At 42.6% G+C, this 25,420-nt stretch overlaps 1 protein-coding gene across 6 annotated transcripts in view; it reads right to left on the bottom strand.

Annotated features, from left to right (window-relative positions):
• Pip5k1b (phosphatidylinositol-4-phosphate 5-kinase type 1 beta) overlaps positions 1–25,420 on the bottom strand; it is a 244,680-nt gene that overhangs the window by 111,280 nt on the left and 107,980 nt on the right. For 2 of the 6 annotated variants that reach the window (XM_070035691.1, XM_070035692.1), the window contains exon 1: positions 10,550–10,696. The exons of the other annotated variants lie outside the window; for them this stretch is intronic. In XM_070035691.1, the coding sequence (XP_069891792.1) occupies positions 10,550–10,681 (132 nt within the window). In that variant the 5' untranslated portion in view covers positions 10,682–10,696. Of the gene's footprint in view, positions 1–10,549; positions 10,697–25,420 lie in introns of those variants that run through there. 6 annotated transcript variants of the gene reach the window in all.

The raw sequence follows: 25,420 nt of genomic DNA, 5'->3' as shown, positions 1-25,420 counted from the left end.
TGATAATAGTAGATGAGAAATAATATATTTCAGATATACTTGCAACATGTATCATATTGTATACATAACTTACATTCTCTGTCACAGGATAAATAGTATTCATGGACGAGGAAGGCAAAACTCAGGAATATAAGATTTAGAAGGAAGGGAAGGGCTATGTTTGCTAAATTAGAATCACACACATGACAAAAATAATTATAAATGGAAAAATACAGTGATAGGTAGCCTGACAATGAGAGCTACCATTGCTGGCAATGTTCTCTTTTATATCTTAAATCTCTTTTCCATGTGCTGCCCTTAATTATCCATTTGGGGACATAGTCAAGGAACCAAGGAAGGGGAGTAAAGGTGAGAAAAATGAATTCTCTCTAGATTTCTATGGCTAACATTTCTTTTCTGAAAGAATGGGAAAGGAGGATAACCTTTCTCTTAAAATCCAAGTATTTAAATGATTGTAGTAGCGACTATTTAACAGCATTATGAAACCTGTCTGATAGAAGCCATAGGAAAACAACGCCAAGAGAATGTTAAACAAAAAAAGACCCAAGGCTGGGGTACTAGTGGCTCACTCCTGTATTTGTAGTAACTCAGGAGACTGAGATCTGAGGATCACAGATCAAGTATCTTCCAGTCGGTAGCCACAAACAGTGGAAAATAAATCAGAAAGTAGACGTGATCGTATTTTATGTGTGGAAGAAATCTTCATTTTAGAGAAGCAGACTGAAACCTGATTGTGACAACCCCTTTCTTAGCATCTCACAGCCCCTGGTGGCAGAAGATGCCTGAAGCTCAGATTATTCTGCCAGTTGTGGTGGTTCCCAACATTTGCTCGGATCTGCAAAATTCGCAATGGTGGAGCTTATCCAATGAGGGCAACTGGGGAAACTTTCTGCTCTCTTTTTCTACTTTTCGTCACAAAGCTGGTTGGTAAGAAGGTGTAAAGCCGGAGGCAGAACGTTGGGCTTTGCTCCTCCATCCTTCTTTGCAGTCTGGGTGTCCAGCTGGGGTCAGATCATGCTCTTCTTTCAAGGGCCTGGGGTGCTTTCCTTACAATAGGGCCTATTAACACCTCTGGCACTTGAGAGAAACATACTCACCTGAGAAACCATGATAGAGGCCAGACAGATACCAACCAGGCCAGGGAGGAAATGTCAGTTCGCTAGGAGATTAGGGGGGCGCTAAAGATGGAATGGACTAGGACCCGAAGCTGGTTGTTTTGTCTAAATGTCCAAGTTCAAGAAATAGATGGTCTTAGAAACTAGGATTCCTAGTTTTAATGGGGAATGTATGGCGGGAGTGCAGGAGCATCTTACCTTGATCACAACGTGATCCTGTAATTGTGGTACACAGAGGGTACGTGGGCAGAGAACGCTTGATTCCAGTTTTGACACTGTGTCCTTGGTAGGGAGAGTCTTGAGAACACATGTAAATGGATCTATTATATCCATCTGTACACTTTTAGGAAATGTTCCATCCACTTACTACCTCTTGAGCCACAGCGCCACTTCTGGTTTGCTAGTGGTTTATTGGACATAAGAGTCTCACAGACTTTCCTGCCTGGGCTGGCTTTGAACCTCAATCCTCAGATCTCAGCCTCCTAAATAGCTAGGATTACAGGTGTGAGCCACCAGCACCTGGCTTTGCTGGTTCTTTTGGAGATGAAGTCTAGTGAACTTTACTGTCTCAGCTGGTCTCAAACCACAAACCTCAAGGTCTTAGTCTCCCGAGGAGCAACAAGTATAGGTGTAAGCCACTGGCACCTGGCTCTATGCTTGTTCTAAATTCATTTTCCCCTCCCAATATGGTTGCTCTACTGAAAACCACGACAGAAAGCTGCTCAATTTTGCCCTCTTTGGATGTTAACTTCACATTTTTAAAAATTTGTCTTTAATTTTTTTTTTTTGTGGTCCTGGGATTTAAACTCAGAACCTCATGCTTGGCGGGCAGAGCCTCTATCACTGAACCATGGCCCTAGCCCTTTTTTTGTTTTGTCCATCGTGGGGCCTGAATTCCAGACCTGGGCCCTGTCCCTCAGCTCTGCAGCTCAAGGCGAGCGCCCTACCGCTTGAGCCACAACGCCACTTCTGGCTTTTCTGCTTTATGTGGTGCTGAGGAATCGAACCCAGGGCCTCATGCATGCAAGGCAAGTGTTCTACCACTAAGCCACCTTCCCAGCCCTGCATTGTTTATTTTTAAGATAGTGTCTCATTTCTGCCTAGGCACATACCTGAAATGCCACCTCATATTTTACTTTCTGATATAACTGAGATGGCAGGTATATGCCATTGTGCCCTGATTCTTCAGGTTGAGATGGCATCGCACAGACCTTTCTGCCCCCACTGGCGTAGATCCACTCTCCTCTTGATCTGAGCCTCCTAAGCAGCTAGGATGACTGGCAGGTGCATACTCCTATACCCAAATTATTTGTTGAAAAGGGGGTCATACACATATGCCTGAGCTGGCTGGCCTTGAGCCCATGATCCTCCTAACCTCAATCTCCTAAATTTCTAGGATGTAGGCTGGCTTTGCACTGCAATCTCCAGCCTTCTGAGTAGTTAGGGTGATAGGTGTGAGCTACCAGTGCCTGGCAGATGACAACTTTTTAAAGTAAAACTGATACTGAGAAAAGGGAAGTTGGTAATCACTTCTCACAAGTGTAGCAGGAAGACACAGCCTTGCTTCACACTTCTAGCAGTGGAAGCTGGGTCAATACTGTGGAGCTGTTGGTTTCTGTGGAATCCTTTTCTCTCAGACTCTGAAAGCATTATCAAATTGTTTTGGTGTTGCCTAAGCTCATACAAGTTGGTATCTGAGCAATCAACCAATATCTACTTCAGGGTTCTTTCCCATGACAGCTGACATCTTTCTGAACTGTCAGGCAATGTGACAGGTTTCTCAACAGGTTTCTACAGACTCTTAACTTGATCCCAACAAACCAGTCATCCAATGGCCCAGTCTGAAAAGAACCCTTGGTGGCCCTAGCTGATGGATGAGTTGCTCTGCAACACGATTGGCAGAGCCTGGCTAATGCTGATTACTCAAAAGACAGTGGCTTCCTTCCCCTTCCCTAGGAACAGAAGAAATTGTGGTGCATTTCTGTAGCCAAGACCTCTGGCCAACTACGCTGACCTATCTGTCATCTAATCATAGTTTGCAGGGTTCAACTCAATGTTGGCTCAATGACTGCAGAATGAGAGATGATGTGAACAGATCAAGCACAGCTCTTAATGTTATGGATGCATAATCCTACAGTAGGGCTTTCCCTGTATAGACCATGCAGCCCATTTTCAAGGTACGCACAAGCAGGAGTTATCAGTCCAGAGACTCCTGTGTTACAGTCTTGTACACGTTCCTGTGTCTGCTGTACAAAAGGCCTGCTTACTGTTGATCCTGCCTTCATGCAGACACTCTATGCCTCAGTTAACAGTATCTCCTGGCCTCTGAAGCCACACCTACGGTTTTATTTTTGCTCTTCCAGGCCCAATTTGACAGGGCCGGTGCAGAATTCTTTAATCTTCCTTCTCACAACAGTATTTAATACTTGGCTTTAGAAGGCAACAAGGACAGTTGCTTAGAAACAGGCAGGCATGTGAAATAAACATACCTAGCATGGTATATGGCTTGGGAAAATTGTCTACAGCCCAACTGGGTAGTGAATGGATTTTCCCAAGAGGAGCAGAGTCTGTAAAGCTGAAGTGAGCACAAACAGTCTGGGTCTTTTCCACTGAGCACCAGGGGCTGCCGGACAAAGGCCAGCCAGGCCTGCCTGAGGCACACAGCTGTTGGATCTGTGTGGGTGAAGGAGCATTTGCCACCAGTCCTACAGAATGAGCATGATTGGGAACACTTGTGTCTCTCCCTCCATGATTTAATTTGCTTGGAATGTAACCACCTGGCAATGGGGAAAACTACCCAAACAATATGGAAATTTTCTTTCAAAGAGTCAAAAAGGAACAAGGAAATACAAATCATTCTCACTACACCTGTCCTCAAGTAGCACATCATATAGGAGACGTGCTGTAGTGGCCTCCCAAGCGGTTCCTATCTCCTTGACTTTCTCCTCTACCAACAGTTGCTGTCCTAGTGGGTTTTCTGAGACTTAACCAGGCCCCATTCCTGAACTGGCACAGTTTGTAGAAGACATAGAAAAGGAACTGGGTACTGGTGGCTCACACCTGTCATCCTAGCTACTCAGGAGGCTGAGATCTGAGGATCGTGGTTGGAAGCCAGCCTGGACAGAAAAGTCCATGAGATTTTTTTATTTCCAACTTTCTACCAAAAATCCAGAAGTGGAGCTGTGGCTCAAGCGGCAATATGGACACTTTGGATGGGGTAATTTTCTTTTGGGGGTTAGGAGACCCTACGTCCCACAGCATGTCCAGCAGTGTCCTTGGTTTCTGATACCAAAAACATCACCACAGGCACTAGATGCCAGAAGCACCATTTTGTTTTTCAGATTTGACAATGAAAAATTATCTCTAGACACTGCTAAATATCCCCTGCAGGACACAAACTCAGCCCCGCTGAGAACCATGACTTCATCTAAGAGCAAATCTCTCAGGCTGCACCCAGGGCAAAATGAGACTACTAGGTACAGGTGAATGTGCCATGGTGATGCTCGTGCCATGCTCTACATTCACATTGTCCCCAACGCTGAGATGGCTTCTCGTAAAGGTTTGTCAAGAACAATGCTTGAAAACGGCATGGTTGCTTGAATTTACATTTCGGTGCACAATGCCAAGTGCAAAAGACAATAAAGAAGCAAGGACGAGTCCTAAAGTACATCTCCCATCACGTTTGGCCTCATTCTGCTTGTTAAAAATGCCCTGGAATAATGTGTGTGCATGCAACTGTGCCTACCCACACACCCACTTGTGTGGATACAGGTACACTCCTGGTCTGGAGAACAGATGAAGTCTAATATTCTCCAGAGTATTTAGGCCCCACAGGAGCATGAGAGGCACTTAAGGTGATATGGAGGTGCAGGGGACCAGAGGGCACCATCAAAAGTGCAGAGAAAAATGCAGAGGCCCAGAGAGCCTGATGATCCATGCATTTGGGTTTGACTCCAGCTTTGTTGGGGGGGCACATATTTCAGCCTGGAGTCAATGCTCATCCTGGGGACTTAAAAGATTTTGGCTAAGAACTATTAGTTCACACCTGTAATCCTAGCTACTCAGGAGACAGATCTGAGGGTCATGATTCAAAGCTAGCCCAGACAAGAAAGTCTGTGAGACTCTTGTCTCCAATTACACACACACACACACACACACACACACACACACACACACACACACACACACACACACACACACACACACACACACACACACACAATTTTACCTTCTGTTTCCCTTTATGTTAATGAGCAGTTTTATCAGAGGTACTTCCAACTCTGAAAGTCTAAGTTTCTAAGAATACAATGAAGAAAATGTCACTTCCACCTACCCAACAATCCTTTTCCTTTCTAAAGTAATCATTTCCTCTATTTCTACTCAAATGACAGTGACTCTTTGCAATTCAAAAAACAAACTGGAAAAAAAAAAGCCCCACTGAATTATTTTCAAGGAAAAAAAGTACTAATCCTGTCATCAGCGGTGATGACCTTATTCCATTTTTTCCCCTTCCAGTATAAGATTAAATCTCTGTGGATAGCTAATGTTCCATTTTCAAAGAACTCTGAAAAAATAAATCCATCTTAGTTTATCCAAACCATGTGCTGAAAGATGGAAAATCCCAGTCCCATAGTACATATAAAGTCACTGGCATATTTATAGCCCTTGATTCCAACTGAGGGATCATTTGACTCCATACCCCATGTAGATATTTTCCATATATCACTTCCTTCTTCTGGGCATGCTTTATAAACATGATCTGCTTTGGTAAACACAGAAAAATGATATGGCAAATGGAGACACATCCTAGTCCAGGAAGTAAGAAGAGAATCACACTATCTCCAGCAATGAGCTCAAAAATTTGACTTTTAAAAGTGTGTTCAAAGATTATTTGCTATTTGGTAACAGTAGACACATAAGCCATATTTGTGGTTCAATCACAGGGAAGGTAATAGACACCCAGCTTGAAAAATGGCCTCATATCACATAAATTTATTATAAGCAGATTTAGATATTGGAGGTGTCTTTTCTGGGTTTGTTTTTTTTTTTATATAGAGGGAGAGTGATAAAGTAGAGGGGTGAGAAAGGGAGGAAGGATAGGAAGTATAGATATGAGACAGAGTCTACACTTCAGGGCTTCATTCAATGTCAAGAGAGTTCAGGGCAGAGTGACAATACTATGATCAAGAATGACAAAGAACTGTAGGTGCACAGAGGAGGAAAGTGTTCAATTATATTGTGTGTATAGAATAATAACCCCTAAAAGTGTCTATGTCCTAATATGAAGAACCAGTGACTGTGTTATCTCAGATGACAAATGTGTTCCTGTACAAGATGCAAACTAATCTGCTGATCTTGATATATTGTCTTGGATTGTTTAAGTGGGTTCTATGTAGTATCATGTGTCCTTAGAAGTGAAAAAAATGAAGAGGCAGAGAGAGAGAGAGAGAGGAAGGAAGGAAGGAAGGAAGGAAGGAAGGAAGGGAGGGAGGGAGGAAGGAAGGAAGGGAGAAAGGGAGGGAGGGAGAAAGAGAGGAAGGGAGGAAGGAAGGAAGGGAGAAAGGGAGGGAGGGAGAAAGAGAGGGAGGGAAAGAGAGAGGGAGGGAGAAAGGAAATAAAAGAAAGAAAGAGAAAGAAGGAAAAGAAGGAAGAAAGAAAGAAAAGAAAAGAAAAAAGAAGAGATACCAGGGGCTGGTGGCTCATGCCTGTAATCCTAACTACTCAGGAGGCTGAGATCTGAGGATCTCAGACAGGAAAGTACATGGGACTCTTCCCTCCAATTAATCAACAAAAAACCAGAAGGGGAATTGTGGCTCAAGCTGTAGAGTACTAGCCTTGAGCACAAAAGCTAAAGAACCAGTCATGAGTCTAATGGAATATCTAAAAATATCAAGTTGGCAGGTGACACAATAAACTCCCATCAATCAAGATGTTTCCTAGTTAGAAAAGCATAATGGAAAAAATTCTATTCAGAATAGGGAGAAAAATCCCCAAACATCAACAACAAAAAATCCCCACATAAGTTACACAGGCATATACTTAACTAAAAATAGGCACACAATTTATAAAGAAAAACATTGGCATGCATAAAAGACAACAAATATATAGACCTTTCATTTTTGGAAGGAAAGATGTGCTAGCTGAAAGATGCTATTTCTCCCTGAATTCATTAATACATGTATTACAATTTCAACGAGAGTCACAGTAGAAACCCTTTTAGAGGTAAGGACTTCATAATTCTAAAGGTAATGAATTAGAGGAATAAATTCAAAAAAGAAAACCACCAGGAAAAAAATCTAAAAGTTAACTAATGCCATGAGAAATCTTGCACTTGAATTATTATAATTAAAACAAGGCATTACTAGAATCAGATTGAAAAAAATAGGAGAAAAGGTCAATCTTGAGTACTCAGGGATATTGGTAATGTGTCCTGTTTCAGGAGAGACTGTGGGTTTACATTCTTCCCGCATATAAATGGAGGCCTATGGGTAGAGAATGAGGGCCTGGTATTCCAGGCCTTGTATACCCATCGGTGTGCATCTCCATTAGGAATTATGAGGACCAAGGGATGCCAACTGGACACCTGCTGTATGTGGTCACCTGGCTGCTGCCTCCCCCTCCTCCTCCTCCTCCTCTTCCACCTCCTTCTCCTTCTCCTCCTCCTCGTCCTCGTCCTCGTCCTCCTCCTCCTCCTCCTCCTCCTCCTCCTTCTTCTCCCTCTTCTTTTTCCTCTTCCACCTCCTTCTCCTTCTCCTCGTCCTCGTCCTCCTCTTCCTCCTCCTCCTCCTCCGCCTCCTTCTCCTCCTCCTCCCTCTTCTTCTTCCTCTTTTTTTTTGGTTGACCGTGAGGGCCTGAGTACCATCCCTGAGATTGTTCACTCAAGGCTAGTTTGTATCTCCTCAAGCCACAGCACCACTTCCATTTTTCTGCTGATTAATTCGAAATAAGAATCTCACAGACTTCTCTTCTCAGGCTGGCTTCCAACTATAATCCTCAAATCTCAACCTCCTGAGTAGCTAGGATTACAGGCGTGAGCCACTGGCGCCCGGCTCCTCCTGGTTTTCTATCTAAATCATGAGCTTTAGCATAGCTATGTAGTTTTTTCCCCACCCATCTGTATGAGCTCTCTTGAAGCAACTGAGAAACTACAAATATTCAAAACCAAATAATTACCAATATATATCTACAAAGCATCTAAAATATTAAAAAGAAACTCAGAAATAAATGAGGAATAAGTAGTGTGGAGACAAACATCAATGCAGCACAGATGGCATGCTCAAATTAAAAAAAAAAGAAATGGAAACTTTTGACATTTTTCTTACATTGAATACTTCCTTGAAAAGCAGTTTCTTTTTATAAGTCACAATCTCAGAGGACTGTGTCCGAGGATTTTTGTTCTTCAGTGCAACTTTGTGCATTTCCAACCTTAAGATACCCCTAAAACTTAATGTCGTATTCAAAATAAACATAGGAGGTGTGTGTGTCATGGGGGGAAGTGGAACTGATTTGCTTCTAAGATTAGAATAATTAATAAGTGACAAATAATCTGGGAGGAGGGGCTGTACTAATTGTGTGGCTTAGTTTCCCCATTTTTTTTCTTTTAAAATGCATGCAAGGAAAGCTGGGCCTTGTCTTCCTTTTCCCCTTGCTGCCCTCCTCTGGCCCTCCCCCCACTGCCCTCCATCTTGTCATTCACCACACACCCTCCCCCACTCTATCCCATGCTGGGTCCTTGAGCCAAATGACATTCGTTTTCTCAGGAGAATTCTATTGCCCCAGGACAAACCGCTAGACTGTGCAAAGGCCAAGATGGAGGAGAAGGGACTCCTGAGGCCCTTTCCGAGACTCAAGGGTGGAAAAGTACAAGAGAGAACTTGAAATTTCACAGGACAAAGAGTAAGCAAAACGTTCCCCCTCTCTAGACGTAAGTTGTCTTCAATACACCAAAATTAGATTTCCGTTCACAACGGAATGCCAATGCACTCTTGGTCTTCATAGTCAATAGTAAAAACAGCCATGGAGAACAGAGGTCCGGACTGACTATTCACAATACCAATCACCGGGTAGAATGCCAGCATGGAGAGGCTGAGGGCAATATTGCTGCCTTCTTCGTGAGTATTGAATTCTATCTGGTCTGCTAAGTCCCTGTTCCCCTGGGGCTTTGATTCTGTGGACACTTGGTGCGGGGGGAGGGAGGGCTTGGACAACACAATAATAGCAAGTGAATATTTGCACAGCTAAATAACATCTTCCCAGTGTGTTGTCCTACCAAAGTACATTTATCTTTCTTTATGTTGTCTTCAAAAAGTTTTAAATTATTGTTAAATGGTTGTACATAGAAGTTTCAATTCAGCATGTCAATTTGTGAGTACAATGTATCTTGATCACTGTCACCGTTTCCATCATTGTCCCCCATCTCTCCCAACCCCACCCACCCACTCAAAATACCTGGCTCCGGATTGCTCCCCCCCCCGCAAAACCAAAATATGTTTCAGTTTCCTGGTATTCATTTTTGTAAAACTGAAGTTAGTTGCTTGAAGCAGTCAGACTCCTCCCCTGCATATACCATACTTCAGTCAAGATGTTTGCTTATATATTCATATGACCCTGCAGGCTTCACATACATTTATCTGTTAAGTTTAGCTTCTACACAGGAGAGAAACATGCACGCGTTGTCTCTCTTGAGCCTGACTTACTTCACTTAACATAGCTTTTCCAGATCCCTCCAAGTACTCAAGCCATCCTATAGCAGTATTTTGCTCAGATGATAAGCGGTCTACACGAGGTCCAGTTTGCCCATGGCAATCCTGGCCCCAGGGGCCAATAGGGGTGAGGGGAAAGAGCTGGCACAAGGGTAGGGCTCTGCTCCCTGCCACCATTGCAGCCGTGGGTCCCAAGTGCAGCGTTAGAGCCCACTCTCCCCCTTCTAAAGCCACTATGTGATCATTCCCTCTCACTTTCTCTGACACAGTGCTCGCTCACGGGCCGCTATGGACCTTGTTCCTTTCATGTCACAAAAAAAGGGTGTTTGCCATACTGTTAGGATGGGAACTGGGCTGCTAACCAACCCCAAATCTTGACCTTCTAACAATGATCAGCACCTTCCTAGGGGCAGCCTTTCATTGGGCCAACAGCTGGAAAGAAAGAACAGAGCCTTTTAAGTGATAGAGTTGTGAAAAAGCTATCTCATAAAGTTCATTCCTGAAGCTCTTCTATGAACAGCTGACCAGCAAGTTCGTAGTCAAGGGGACTAAACAATGACACATTATTAGTACCCAATTTCCAAAGACCCTGGCAGGACCCATGCACAGCCAGTCATAATAACTGTCACACAGAAAAAGAAAGGGAATTAAGCTCCTTTCCAAGTATGCTTCCCTGTGATTCAGATATCTCAAGTTCAAATGCCATCTCCAACGCATCTCAATATATCTCACCTCTAATTGCCGATCTGGAAGTCCAGGCCCAAGAACCCATCTCGCTGGATAGTTTATGACAATTTTAGAATTAAGAAGGAAAAAGCGGTACATGTCTTGAGCGCTGAGTGCCACCCGCCGTTGTGGGACCATACGGATGTCAAAATGATCAGGCAAGATTCTTGCTCTGCATGCTCCTGGCACAGCTGGTAGGCTTTAAATGCACATAATTAGTACAGAACACAGTATCTCTCCATGCTATAACAGAGGTAAATGCAAGGAGCTGAGTGAGGTATAAGGAGGAATGACTGGTAACCGCCCACCCACCTACCCACCCACGAAGAGGGTGGGCAGGGACAATGAAGGAGCTGTTTTTGGAACAAAGAGATCATAGAGTGACCAGCACGTGTCCAAGAAAGAAGGATGGAAAAGATAAAAATGAAACATTCGGTGTGCTCAGAGTTGTTTGCACCTAAAATGATGGCAAGAAACGGGTCCACTGGGGATGGATTATAAAGGACTCACATGCTATTCTGGAGTAGGGATTTTTTTTCTGTAAGCAACAGAAAAAAAAGGAATATTAGAAAGAAGTATTTTAGCTAGACTTGCTCATTTTAGGACTATGGGTTGATTATGATTGGTAGCAGAAATGTTCCCAGATTTTTGGATTTGTTCAGAATTTGGAATATTTGTAATCATATCATGGGACTGGATCTCAAACCTAAACACCAAATTCAGCCAGGCGCTGAATTTGGCTGAAGCCTGTAATCCCCAGGAAGCCCGTAATCCTGCACGGGAAGCCAAGATCTGAGGAATGCAGTTCAAAGCCAATCCAGACAGGAAAGTCTGTCAGAGTCTTATCTCCAATAAACTACTCACAAAAAGTGATACTGTGGCTTAAGCAGCAGAGCGCTAGCCTTGAGATAATGAATCTCAGGGACAATGCCCAGGCCCTGAGTTCAAGCCCCAGGACCAGCATAAAAACAAAAGAAAAAAACAACAACATCAAATTCATTTATGTTTCATATGTAAGCTATACATAACCTTTATGCTTATACTTTAGGGTATTTGCAACCTATCACATAAAATTAGCTATAGGAGGTTCTACTTGTGCTCTTGTTGTTACTCAAGCGTTAGATTTTTGGAGCTTTTTAGATTCTGCATTTTCCAATTAAGGATGCTCGGCTCATACAAGTTGAGACTCTCCTGTGTGAAAGTGGGTCTTAGAGGTTCTATCAAAATATGTTTCCATCCCGTGGCCTCTCTTCTCTATTTTACCAGTTCTTGTGATCTGCTTGACAAAGCTGCACTCCACTCCTTTCTTTAGAGTTCCCAATCACCTATTTGATTTTTCCTCTCCAGGGCTCACAAACGTTGCTGTACCAATATGTCCAAATTGGAAGACTTCGTTTTCCCTCATCATCTGTCTCCATCTCCATCAATGGACACAACACGTACCCAGGAGCCCAAGCTCCAATCCTGGGATCATAACTCATTGCTGACATTCCCTCAGCTTGTATCCAACGGGACACAGTCAGCATCTCAAACTTGTTCTCCAACTTTAGGCCTCTTGTTCTATTTAGTCTAGGCTTCTTCTTAGTTCTCAATGTAGTACTAATACTATTTGGAGCCAATGGGGGTAAGGGGCTGTCCCATGCATTTTGAGATATAATGTAGCATCTCTGGAACCTACCAGATGCCAGTAGCCACTTCTTCCCTCCAGTTATGGCAATATTGTCTGGTGTCATAAAAGGGACAAAACTGACCCCAGCTCAGAATTACGTCTCTCACCTCTCTTGCCTCCTTCCACCTCCCTCCGTCACCTGATTCTCTCCTTAGTTCTTAGAATCCCCCCAGCTCCTTCCTGCACCTAGACTTTAATAAATGCCTTTCTCTTTGTCAAGAAAGCCCTTGTCTTTACTCTTTTCTCAGCTATCTACTTCCCATAGTCATGACTCCAGCCCCTGGGTCACCTCCTTAGAGGGAAACCTGAATACTTCACTTAAAAAGCACCACTCCTACCCCCTTTTTTCTCACGATAACACTTGATAATTTCTAAAAGATGTAATTATTTGATTAAGCTTATTTTGGTATGGTTGTCTACATGATGACAAAGAAAGCATTATTAAGGTTTTCTATGTCTAGGCCTCTGTTCCACCCATAAGGTTCTAGCATAGTACCAAGCTAAATAAATATATGAATAACAAAGTGCATAGACATAAATAAATGTATCTTAGCTCAGGAATATGAGAAAGTCAGCGCTCAAAGCAGCATTTTGGCTGCACATTCAATCACCAGGTTTTCCTTGAGCCTTACAGCAGGAGCAGCTCACTTTGGATGAGGAGAAATGACAGATCTGAAGGCAGTCTATGGGAAATGCAGTAGAAACCTACGGACAACTTGAACAGTTCCTTGCAATGGGGCCTACTCTGTATGTCTAGCGATGTCTGAGACTATCTACATATTGGAGTCAGACAAAAAAAGATACAGGAAGACCAGGAATCGGAATTTGCCAGTCCCCGTAGAGACCTCAGATGACTTACTTTCTCTTCAGCAGGATGTGCTCAAGGTGTCAAAAAAATCATGACTTCCACGGCACAGGCTGACTCCTTCCCTTTCTCTGGTAGATGAAAAGTCATGAATACAGGGCCCACAGATAGTGAACAGAATTTACTACAAAATGTATGTGGGTAGTTGGGGGTTCTTGGTTCCCACAGGGGAAGTAACCTTCAACAAACCACTCTCTCTCCCAATGCTTTCTTTATCAGATCTTGGTGTGCTACTGAGCACATTCATCACAAGGCATTATCTTTTGTGACAGTCCGCAGAAGTGTCAGACTGCAAGGTTTTAAAATGTATTCTCTGCCTAATTTGACAATTCAAACTCTGTCACACCTGCCAGGCGGCTCACGCCCTTTCCTGTCAATTTTGCGTCCTTCACTCAAGAGCGAAAAAGAAAATTGAAATTGCCACTTTAAAAAAAAATCTTACTTCCAATGTTTTTCACAGTGCTCAAAAATATCGAGCTAGTTCTCATTTTGAAACTGCCATGTACTTTCTAGAAAAGGGTATTCTTTAAGCTGCAGTTCACATTCTGTATTCAGAGCTGAAGACGCACATTGGATGAGGAAAACTGGCTGAATCTGAGAGAACGTTATTTGTTGACTTCGATTCGCTTTTTCTTTCCAGTCCAAAAAAAAAAGGCTGGCTTTATCTCCTACAGCAGATAACTGAGAATTAACCCTTCGATGTCGTGGGCAGCAGTTCTCTGTGAACACCACTGTTTAGACCTTTCTTTGATAGGGGATACAGGAAGGGTTAAAATCCAGCCTTATTTTTGGAGACCCTAAGCAGACACAGGAAAGGTTAGAATCCCAGTCTTATTTGGTCCCTTATTTGTTCTATGCCCTGAAACAGCCTCTCTGTGCTTCAGTTGTTTCATCTGTAAAATGGGAAACATAGTATAATTGTCCTTCAGTACCCATAAAGAATTGATTGCAGGATTCCTAAAAATACCAGATCCTCTCAAGAACTTTATATAAAATGATGCAGTGATTGCATATAACCTACACACACCCTTCCTTATACTTTAAATCGTCTCTATCTTACTTGTTATACATAGTATTATGTATTACATAGTATACATGTATAGTATATTATGTATAGCATGCATCTACATATTATATACATATGTATATTATGTATTTCATAGTATATTATACATTATATATAATTTACCCTGTAATGTTATGTAAGTAGGTGCAATTGTTTAGAGAATAATGACAAGCCTGTTTTCAATACAGATGAATTTTCTCCCAAATATTTGAATTCCAAATCCATAGACACAGAATTTCATTGGTTTCTTATGAAGATGAAATGTAATCATTTTTTTTTTGTGTGTCAAAATACCATACAGAGGGGTTACAATTACATGGGCAAGGTAATGAGTGCATTTCTTTTTTTTTTTGAGTCCGGTCATGGGGCCTGAACTCTGGGCCTGGCCGCTGTCCCTCAGCTCTTCAGCTCAAGGCTAGCACTCTACCACTTGAGCCACAGCACCACTTCCAGCTTTTTTCTTTTTTTGCTTATATGGTGCTGAGGAATCGAACCCAGAGCCTCATGCATGCAAGGCAAGCACTCTACCACTGAGCCACCTTCCCAGCCCCAATGAGTGCATTTCTTATCAAGCATTGTTGCCTCCTTCTTTGTTTCCCCTTCCTATCTCTTCCCATTGCCCCCCCTTCGCACCAAAGTTGTAAAGTTCATTTTTGACATAACGTCTTGTACATCTCATTGTTGCAATGGGTCCATCTGTATCCCTATTTAAACAATTTGTTTTTTTCCCTTCTTTTCCCCAAATTACACCAACTCAAACACAGTGAAAACAGGGGTTATACTGTAGGGGAGGCACATACAAAACAACAAAGAAATATCTTATAAATATGTTAGAAACAATAGCAAGCAAGAAAAATCATTTGAGTCCTTATCTTGGGGTTCATTTCACTTAACATCAACTTATCTAACATAATCATTCTTAAGTGCTTAGAATTTTAGCAGGTATACAGTTATTTCTTATTAACATAGGCTTTGGAATTACTTCTGAGTGGTAATAATTATGCTACAATTCATTGAAGAAGTAGGCTTAAGGGTCAGAATAAATGCACTAAAATTTCATAAACAGAATTATGCAAGCAGCCAATGATCTTAACTCCATACCACAGCAAAATTTTCAAGTAAGCACACAGTAAATGCTTTAAGAGCATTTGTTAAGTTCATGAAGACTAAACCTTAATTTACATGGCCAGTTTATTTTTCAGAATTCAGAATACTAAAACTAGAGTTCTAATTCTCTGAGTTCTTGTAGGTTCTATTTGTTTAAAGAGCTTCACCTTAAAATTTTCTGTAATCAGTCCAGGCCAAGGAGGGGGAGGCTGTTTGAAAATGGGCAGGCTGTGAGACAGGAGGCCTGCTGGCTAGACCAGGGCTTTGCTGGCCACGCTGCGTAGGGAGGCGGGCACATGGCTTGCTGATACTCTCCGCCTTTTCACAGGAAAACAAAAGCAGTGTTGTGCCCTAAAAACAGAAGGACAGCTTGGATGGCCCAACTGGCTGCAGAATCACTGAACACTCCAGCCTCTTAGCCTGCCATTCATGCAAACACAACCTCAGGCACTGTTCTTAGCTCTGAACAAAGCCATCTATCAGGTTTGGAGTGTAAAATATTATCTCCTGCAGTGAATAATCTAGGATGCCCAATGTGATATTTGTTGGAATTAGGGACCTAAAGGTGGAGTGTCAGCGGATGGAAAGAAAAGGCAGCAGACCTATGTGGCTGACCATAAAGATGCTCCATCAAGTGAAGGCAAAAGGAGGTCAGTTAACAATGAACCATTCAGAGAAACAGATGGACGTGAGGGCAGGCTTCCTCAGTGGTTTTCATCTGAAGCTGCTGATTGTTTTTGCTCAATGATATGTAACACTTATTGCCTAAAGGTAAAAAAGGCAGATTTGCAATTGTGTGCTTTAGAACTTAATAAAAAAAAGTATATAGGAACTGGGGCATTTGCAGTGGAGAATCTGCATGGGATGGGGAGGGGGTTGGAAAGTTAATGGCTTGTGATCATACAGGTCTCTAAATCAAATGGGTTTATTTAATTACTTTCAGTAAACCATGAGTCTCACTTCCTTACTGCCCAACTTTAAAAAGCTAATGGTAGCCATTAATAGCTCATGCCTATAATCCTAGCTATTCAGGAGACAGATTGGAGAATCACAGTTCAAAGTTAGCCTGGCCAGGAAAGACCATGAGACTCTTACTACAATTAACCACCCCAAAAGCTGGAAATGGAGCTGTGGCTCAAGTGGTAGAGCACCAGTGTTAAGGGAAAAAAAGCTCATGTCCAATACCTAGGCCCTGAGTTGAAGGCCCAGGACCAGCACTAAAACAAAAACAAAAACAAAAACTTTATGGTAGCCAGGCACTGGTTAGTTACAGCTGTAATCCTAGCTACTCACGAAGCTGAGATATGAAGGTCTTGGTTTGAAGCCAGCCCAGGCAGAAAAAGTCTGTGAGACTCTTATCTTTAATTAACCACCAAAAAGTAGAGGTTTGGCTCAGATGGTAGAGTACCAGCATTGCATAAAACAAACGAACAACCCCCCCAAACTAAGGGATAATATCCAGATCCTGAATTCAAGACCCAGTACCGGCACACATACATAAATATATACCTAAGTAAATGGTAGTCCATTATTAGGAGCATGGTTTTGTTCCTCTTATCAGAAGCCATCCCTGTGGGGAAGGACACAGTGTTCTGCTCCAGTACTGCCCATTAAGAGTCCCAGTCTGATTGCAGCTGGCACTAGGATGCTAAATAACCACTTTCCCCCACGTCCAGCCCTGTGGGAGGCAGTCATATGACGGCCTGGCTCTGTTCCTCTACCTTGGACAGAGGAAGAGGTATCTCACTTCCATTAATTAAAAAATAGTGATTTCATTATGGCTACACTTTGTCCTGGATTGTGTTCATGTCCACTAAACATTTCATCCTCATAGTACATTATGAGCTAATCAGGATAGGTATTCATGATATTTTATTAATGGGAAAATCGAGAGAAATGAGAGAAAAACATGTCCAGGATCATAAATATCTTATAGAGTTGGACTTATATGTACCCTCCTCTTAGGTTAATTCCCCACCCCCCTCCCAGAGTCATGGGGCTTGAACTCTGGGCCTGGGCGCTGTTCCTGAATGCTTCAGCTCAAGGCTAGCACTCTACCACTTGAGCCACTTCCGGCGTTTTCTGTTTATGTGGTACTGAAGAATCAAACCCAGGGTTTCATGCATGCTAGACAAGCATTCTACCACTGAGCCACATTCCCAGCCCAGGTTAATTTTTTTCAAACCATTTTTTTTCAGTCTTGGTAATAGCAACAAACACTGAAAGGCATCTTCATCTTGGGGGTCTGTTGAGTGCATTGTAAAGGATGGCATTCCTATCTCTCTCCCACCTCCTCTTGACAACTTGCAGACAACAATGTCTCCCGACCTTGCTAAATGTGCCTGGGGTGGGGCGGGAGATGACTGCTGGTTGAGAGCCATCGGGATGGAAGTGAATTGTGTGAATAATGCTTAGAATGTCCAAGCGCGATTGCCAGTGCCTCCACCCAGAGACCAGTGTGGTTACAGTTCATGATAATCGCTGTCCAATGAACACACAAACACGTGCCCACTGAGTTCCAGAATTTTGTGGTTCTTTTTCTTTTTTTTGGTTGGTCATGGGGCTTGAACTCTAGGCTTGGGCACTTTCCTGAGCTCTTCAGTTCAAGGTGAGTGCTCTACCACCTCAAGCCACAGCACCACTTCCGTTTTCTGGTGGTTAATTAGGGATAAGAGTCTCACGGACTTTCCTGCCAGGACTGGCTTTGAACTGTGAACCTCAGATCTCAGCTTCCTGAGTGGCTAGGATCACAGGCATGAGCCACTAGCGCTGGCCAGAATGTGGTTCTTTTAGGACAAAGAGCATGTTTGGTCACCTTTAAAACGGTTTTAAAGAATTGTCAGAGCATAGCTCCCTTCTCCTCCCAAGTTTTGACATGCATTTATCCAACTTTTGAATAGGTAATTCCTGCACATGGTTCAACATTAAATATGCACTATCATTTGAATAGAGGGGGATATCTTCCTCCAACTTGAGCCCCCACTAATTCTTTTTTTTTTTTTTTTGTCGGTTGTGGGCCTGAACTCTGGGCCTGGGTGCTGTCCCTCAGCTCTTCAGCTCAAGGTTAGTCCTCTACCACTTGAGCCACAGCGCCACTTCTGGCTTTTTCTGCTTATGTGGTGCTGAGGAATTGAACCCAGGGCCTCATGCATGCAAGGCAACCGCTCTACCACTGAGCCACCTTCCCAGCCCATCCCCCACTAATTCTTGATAGTGGCAGCGGATATTATCAGCTGCATGTCTTCTCAGGGAAGTTATATTTTATATAACTCTTTTAGAGTTATATTTAAACAAATGCTTCCTCTTACATCAAAGTGACTCTTGGCCATTGCCTTATCATGTTTTGTTTTTTTAAAACACAATAAAAGACATCTGTCCTTGTAAATGTGGTCAGGGCCAAGCATTAGGGCCTCCTACCTCTTCACTGCCTGCTGCCACAGACAGGAAAAATGGCTGAGACCCTGGAATGAAACCCAACCAAGGTCTCCAAAAATACAGTAGGAGAAAATGAAAGAAACTGGATCACTGGGGTGAAGGACTTGAGCCTTCGTGTGTCCTGGTTTAGGTGATTTCCTATAGACACGATGGAAAATGGTTAGAGACTCATTGATACCAATGAGTCAGCCCCTACTGTAAGCTCAACAGCACCTGGTATTCTCAGAACCAGACTCTGCCAGGGGGCAGGCCCAAGAAGGAATGAGAAACAGGACAAGGAAGAGTAAGATGTGCCAAGGTTAAAAAAGAGGGAAACAAATGGTGGCAACACACATTTCTGATGTCACTCCATGCCCAGGTGGCTGGGAAATGCTATTTCAATGGAAGGATTTCAAAATTAGGACATCCTGTGGCTGGTGATTTTAATCATCTCCTTGACCAAGAACTGGTAGGTGACCTGGCATCTATCACCCAACTTCCCAGCCATCTGTTGGTTTTGGAAGAGGGGGAGTAGACGGGGCTAGGGAATTTCTTTACATTTAAGATAGAGAAGCTTGGACCTCTGGCATCAATATTTTTATCTCAATTTATACTAGCCTTAAAGCACACGTACGCTTTACCTCCTACTTCTTTACAAGGCTCTCACTTTGTGGTAAAACACAAAACACAAGCACATGACAATATTCTTTCTCAAACCTGCTTGGTTCCACTCATGGTAGGAAGATTCTGGTAGTCACTGTGATTGACAATGTTCAGGTCCATGTTTATTGTGAGTTTTCAGTATTTTTCATACTGAAATATTACTTAATACCTTAAAATAGTTTTAATATTTTATATATTGTTCATATTTTTCTTATAATTCCAGCACTTCAGAGGTTAAGGCCGACAGTCTGGGCTAGATAGCGAGATATTGTCTTAAGGACACAAAATTGAAAGCAACTTTTCCTGACCTGGTTTTATTCCTGACTCTTGTCCAAGCAACAGAAAAGCCCTCCTGTGCCACTGACCACTGACCTCACGAATGTGCACGCTGCCATTGGGTTTATGAAGTCACTGCATCACATTAAGTCCTCCAAAAGAAGCTCAGGGTAATTCAGCACCTACAACTCACTGCCCAACATGGTAAGCATGTGTACACACAACTACCTTTCCCAATTACTGATAGAAGATAGGATCAGACCAGCCTTGCCTGTTCCTCCAACAAGCTATGCTCACCCCTGATGTACCCAGGCTCATCCAGTTCCCCCTCACGCACACATAGTAAATCAGAAGGTGCAGTGGTCAAGGAGTGACCAAAGGCCACAGTGAGCTAGGAGCTCATGAGGACTCACAAGATGATGAAATGTCATGTATCTTAGCCCTTCTACCATTTGAGTTATTCTGTTAGTTTTTTTCCCCCCACATGGGGCCATGTTGGTTGCTGTTGTTATTTTTCTCCCAAACAGACTGTAAAGTCATGGGAAGTAAAGCTTGCAAGCATTTCTTCTGTACTGTTTTCTGTCCTGCCTCTTTTCCTCCATTCAGAGGACGCAGAGGTGGCAAACTAGCTGTAACTTATGGGCTGGCCAGGCCCTACAGGGCTGTGGCTCTACTCAGTATATATGTAAATAGATATAGGTATAGATAATAGGTATAGGTATCTTAAAGCTGTTAGTTCAGTTGCTCATTTAAAAAATGGGGCTGGGTGCTGGTGTCTCACATCTGTGATCCTAAGCTACTCAGGAGGCTGAGATCTGAGGATCATAGTCCGAAGCCAGCCTGAGGAAGGAGACTCCTAGCTCCAGTTAACCATCAGAAAACTGGAAGTGGTGCTGTGGTTCAAAGTGGGAGAGCACTAGCCTTGAGCAAAAGAGCTCAGGGACAGGGCTGGGAAGATGGCTCAGTGGTAGAGCGCTTGCCTTGCATGCCTGAGGCCCTGGGTTTGATTCCTCAGCACCACATAAGCAAAATAAAAAAAGCTGGAAGTGGCGCTGTGGCTCAAGTGGTAGAGCGCTAGCCTTGAGCTGAAGAGCTGAGGGACAGCACCCAGGCCCAGAGTGCAGGCCCCACGACCAGACCCCCCCCCCCAAAAAAAAAGAGCTCAGGGACAGTGCCCACACCCCAAGTTCAAGCTCCACAACTGACACAAAAAGGGATTCTTCATATTAAAATCCTATTTCTGGATTCCTAAAACAATCTGAGTATATAGCAGCCCTGGGCATGCATACATGCACAGCAGGAGCAGAGTGCCTCCTGTTCTCTAAGGAACGATGTAGTCTCATGATGACTTCCTGAGTTATATATATCACCCCTTTTTGCCTGTTTGCCCCCTGTAGGCTCTTATGGAAAACATTCAGCCAAATTAGCAACATGGAAATCCTGGGGTGTGTAAGTACAGTGAGGCAGCCCTTAGTGTCTGTCTTAAGAGTTACCCTGTTTGTGTTAAGCAGCTTAAAAATTATATCAGGCTTCTTATTTTAGCTCGTAGCTGAACTACATTGACCTCATAGATTGAATCTAACCCTTCTTCTTCGGCTTGCCAAGAACTGATAATGGATTAAGGAAATGGTCAACTAGAAGAGCGAAAAGCAGGCGGCCTAAACAATCATGTGCAAATAGTCAAGACACAGAGAGTTCAGGATGATCTCACGGATACTGAGTGTTCCCTAAATGCACGAGGAAATCAGGACACTCGTGATGCTGAGTGCTGCTGGCAACTGTCCAGTATCTCTGGGGCTTCAATAGAAACCCAAAGCCAGTCTAGCCGGGGTCAGGGGTAATTATCTCTTTGATCACCCCATTGCAGACTTGTATCCTACCATTGTTTTCATGGCTTGTCTCTCCCAGTCAATTGTAAGTTCTCATAGATTCCTGTGGCATCTTAGCACAGTAGATGGGGTGTGGGGTCCTTAATCTGGGATACAGACTTTGGTTTCAGTCAGAAAAATACAATGGGGCACGGAGCTGGTGGCTCAGGCCTGTAATCCTGGCTACTCAGGAGGCTGAGATCTGAGGATCACAGTTCTAAGCCAGCCCAGGCAGGAAAGTTTGTGAGACTTTTACCTCCAAAAAACCACCAGAACAAAAAATTGGCTCAAAGTGGTAGAGCATTAGCCTTGAGCAAAAAAGCTCAGGGACAGCACCTAGGCCCTGAGTGCAAGCCCCATGACTGACAACAAAATAGAAAAAAGAAAAACACTAGAGTGTTCTCTCTCTCTCTCTCTCTCTCTCTCTCTCTCTCTCTCTCTCTCTCTCTCTCTCTCTCACTGATTCTGTTTTGCTTTTTCACTCATAGTTGGTGCTCTGTCACTTGAGCCAAATCTTATTTTTGGCTTTTTACTGGTTAATTAGAAATAAGAGTCTTGGGGATTTGTCTACTTCAAACCTCAGTCTTCTAGATCACAGCTTCTTAAGTAGTAGGATTATAGTCGTGAACCACCAGCAACTTGGCTACTGTAGTTCTTTATTAAACAGATTCATAATACATGTCAAAGCTTTAGGATTGGAAAAGGATGTTAGTTTTGAGCCATTGAAAAAAGACATCTGTGTGTGTGTGTTTGTGTGTGTGTGTGTGTGTGTGTGTGTGTGTGTATGTGTGTGTGTGTGTGTATGTGTGCGCATGCGCTTGTGAATGCACATGTGCCAGTAATGAAGCTTGAATTCAGGGCCTCAGGCTCATGCGCGGCTTCTCGCTCAAGGATGGTGCTCTTCCACTTGAGCCATACCTTCACTTTTGGCTTTTTGCTGGTTAATTGGTCTGATGGAGTTTTCTGCCAGCCCAGGCTGGCTTTGAACCTCAATTCTCAGATCACAATCTCCTGAGTAGCTAGGATTGCAGGAAGGAACCACCAGTCCCTGGATACAAAGACTTAATAGATGAAGTGCCTGGTGGATTGGTGACATTCATCTTGTCTGTGGGCTGTCATTTCCAGTTTCACTGTCATTTGTCCATTTGTCAAAGCAAAGTTTCTATGCTCTCATTAAATGACACAGCAAGGTAAGTCCTGCATGGTGCTGATAGTAACAGTGAGTGAGCAGGGAACCCAACAGCCTTTTTTAGTTAGGGACCACTGATCCAATGAGATCCAATCATACTTCCATGGAATGTAATCCGTATTTCTCCATGTTGCTTGAAAGGACAATTCCCCTTGAAGATTTTCAATCAGGATTCGTTGAGGCTGACTATTCTCCTTACCTAATGCAAGGACTCTTTCCTAATAGGAAATGTGGTTAATGTGACATAAACAATAGCTTGATGATTTTTCCCCAGGTTTATAAAAGACATATTTCTCCTCTAACTATGTATAAACCATATGTTTAGTAATCACGCTCAAATTATGCTGGGAAATGATGTCTCACTTATTATCTAGTTTCTAGAATGTACGTTTTCCTCATTCTTAAAAGTAGGGACTTGATTTGCTTGTGTCCTGCTTATGACAATTCTCCCATTCCTGGGCTTGTTTCAAAGCTCATGGCCAGCCACTGCCCCCTTCTAACTTCAAGGCCTTTCATCTAGGAAATGATTTATCTGGGCTAAGAGATAAACACATTTGCAAGAGCACATATTATCATCTTGTCTAACACCATCATTAACACCTCCTCTAGTTTGAAGATTGTTCTGCTTAATAGGAAAGAATTAAATTGCAAATTTAAACAGGACTTTGATCTCTCAGTAAAGCAACACTTGCTTTCTTTCTTGTTTTACTGAGGGCTAAGTTTCCAGGTAATAGACCAGCTTTTTTTTTTTTTTTTGTCGGTCACAGGGCTTGAACTCTGGGCCTGGGCACTGTCCCTCAGCTCTTCAGCTCAAGGCGAGTGCTCTTCCACTTGAGCTACAGTGCCACTTCTGGTTTTCTAGTTGTTTATCGGAGATAAGAGTCTCACGGACTTTCCTGCCCGGCCTGGCTTTGAACTGCAATCCTCAGATCTCAGCCTCCTGAGTAGCTAGGATTGCAGGCATGAGCCACCAGCACCCGGCTTTAGACCAGCTTTTTTAGGGTGCTTTTCTTAGAAGGACTATATACTTTCTCCTGCATCATCTATATCCCTTTTAACTGTATTTTTTTGTTGTCTTTTCTGTTTTGGTACTAGGGATTGAACTCAAGATGTTGCACCTGTTAGACAAGTGCTTTGCCAGTGAGCTACAACCCAGCCCATATATTCCTTTTAAAATAAGAATTATAAAAACTTCCCAATGCTATTCCCCACATGTGCATGTGTGTCTTCATTTCTTGTTATCTATTGAAAGTATTTGTTTTCATAGCATCTGAGTTTTTGCTTTTATAAATTTCTCAGCATTTGCTGAATCAAATATCTGTGAGAGACAATAATGTTAGAATCCCATAAGTTATAGGATAAGCCTATCAAGATATAGTTTGTGTCACATTAATCACATTTTCTATTATGAATCGTTGCATTACTTTTAGATTGTGAATGGCATTCTATTGATCACCTGCTTTGCTAAATCCTAGGGCAGGGCACCTGGGAAAATGTCAAGATATCATGATTATATTCTTCCTATTATGTACACATCATAAAGGAGCTCCTGTAGGTCAGACTGAGTCAAAAGTTCAGTACACTTGGATACTGATCTGAACCTGAGCTGAAGTTGTGACAGGCTGGCAATGTAAAAGGTTCTTCTACATTGGTCTTATGCTTGACCACATTTATACAGTCTTTGGCAAATGAGATAAAATTTATTTTCCATCTTTGACTAAAAGTAACAATGCATTATTACCTTTTGTCAGGAATACACATTGTGTGTGTGTGTGTGTGTGTGTGTGTGTGTGTGTGTGTGTGTGTGTGTGTGTGTGTGTGTGTGTGTGTGTGTGTGTGTGTGTACTTGGCCTTGAACTTGGGGCCTGGGTGCTGTCCTCTAGCTTTTTTGCTGAAGGTTGGTACTCTACCATTTGAGCTGTAGCTCCACTTCTTGCTTTTTTTTCTGGTTAAGTGCAAACAAGAGTCTCTCAGATTTATCTGCTCAGGCTGCTTCAAACCATGATCCTCAGGATGATAGCTATGTGACCCACGAGTGACTGCCTTCAGATATACAAATTTTATAAGGAATAATGTAATATTTCTGAGTTCTTTTCTCTAACCACATCATCCTTTTGGATGACAACATCCTTTTTTATATTTCTAGCTTTTGGCTAAGTGAAAACATCAGATAAAAGACATGCCAGGAAAAAAGAACATATTCTTTCGCATGAAGACTGAACAGGAAATGCCTCCTGTGAGTCCTGTGGCCTGATATGTGGTCAGGTCATATGATTATGAAAAACAAAATAAAAAGAACAAACATCTGTTCGACCATCCCTCGAGAATAAAAGGGAAAAAGGATTTAAGATATAATAAACCTTCAACACTCAAACCTCTTACTCCTAGGAAGGCAGGGAGCAAGTACTTTGAAAACCTATCATGTACAGTCAACATGTAATCAGGAGTAGTGATATTTGGGGACATTATCTATAATATTGTTTTGGAACATTAGCTTGTTTTCTAGGAGTCAAGAATTTATCAAATGCAAAGGAAAGACATACTGACTGGGAAGCCTGAAAAAAGAGATCTGTGTGAAATTAATGAGACATAAAATTGGAAAAACTTCAAAAACAAAAGGAGAAGCATTTCATACTTCAAGTTCATTGAAAATTCAAAAGTAGAAAATGCTTAAAATGTTGATAGAAAGTAGTCTAAGGAGTCCTATACTGACCACAAATCACTGTATCACCTTAAGAGCCTTCTTCTTAGAAAAGGAAG

Source organism: Dipodomys merriami, unplaced genomic scaffold (assembly GCF_024711535.1).
Source record: "Dipodomys merriami isolate MVZ:Mamm:240054 unplaced genomic scaffold, mDipMer1.0.p SCAF_26, whole genome shotgun sequence".
NCBI classification, from domain to species: Eukaryota; Metazoa; Chordata; class Mammalia; order Rodentia; family Heteromyidae; genus Dipodomys; species Dipodomys merriami.
The sequence above is the reverse complement of the archived record's forward strand: the minus strand, read 5'-3'. Positions and strand labels throughout refer to the sequence as shown.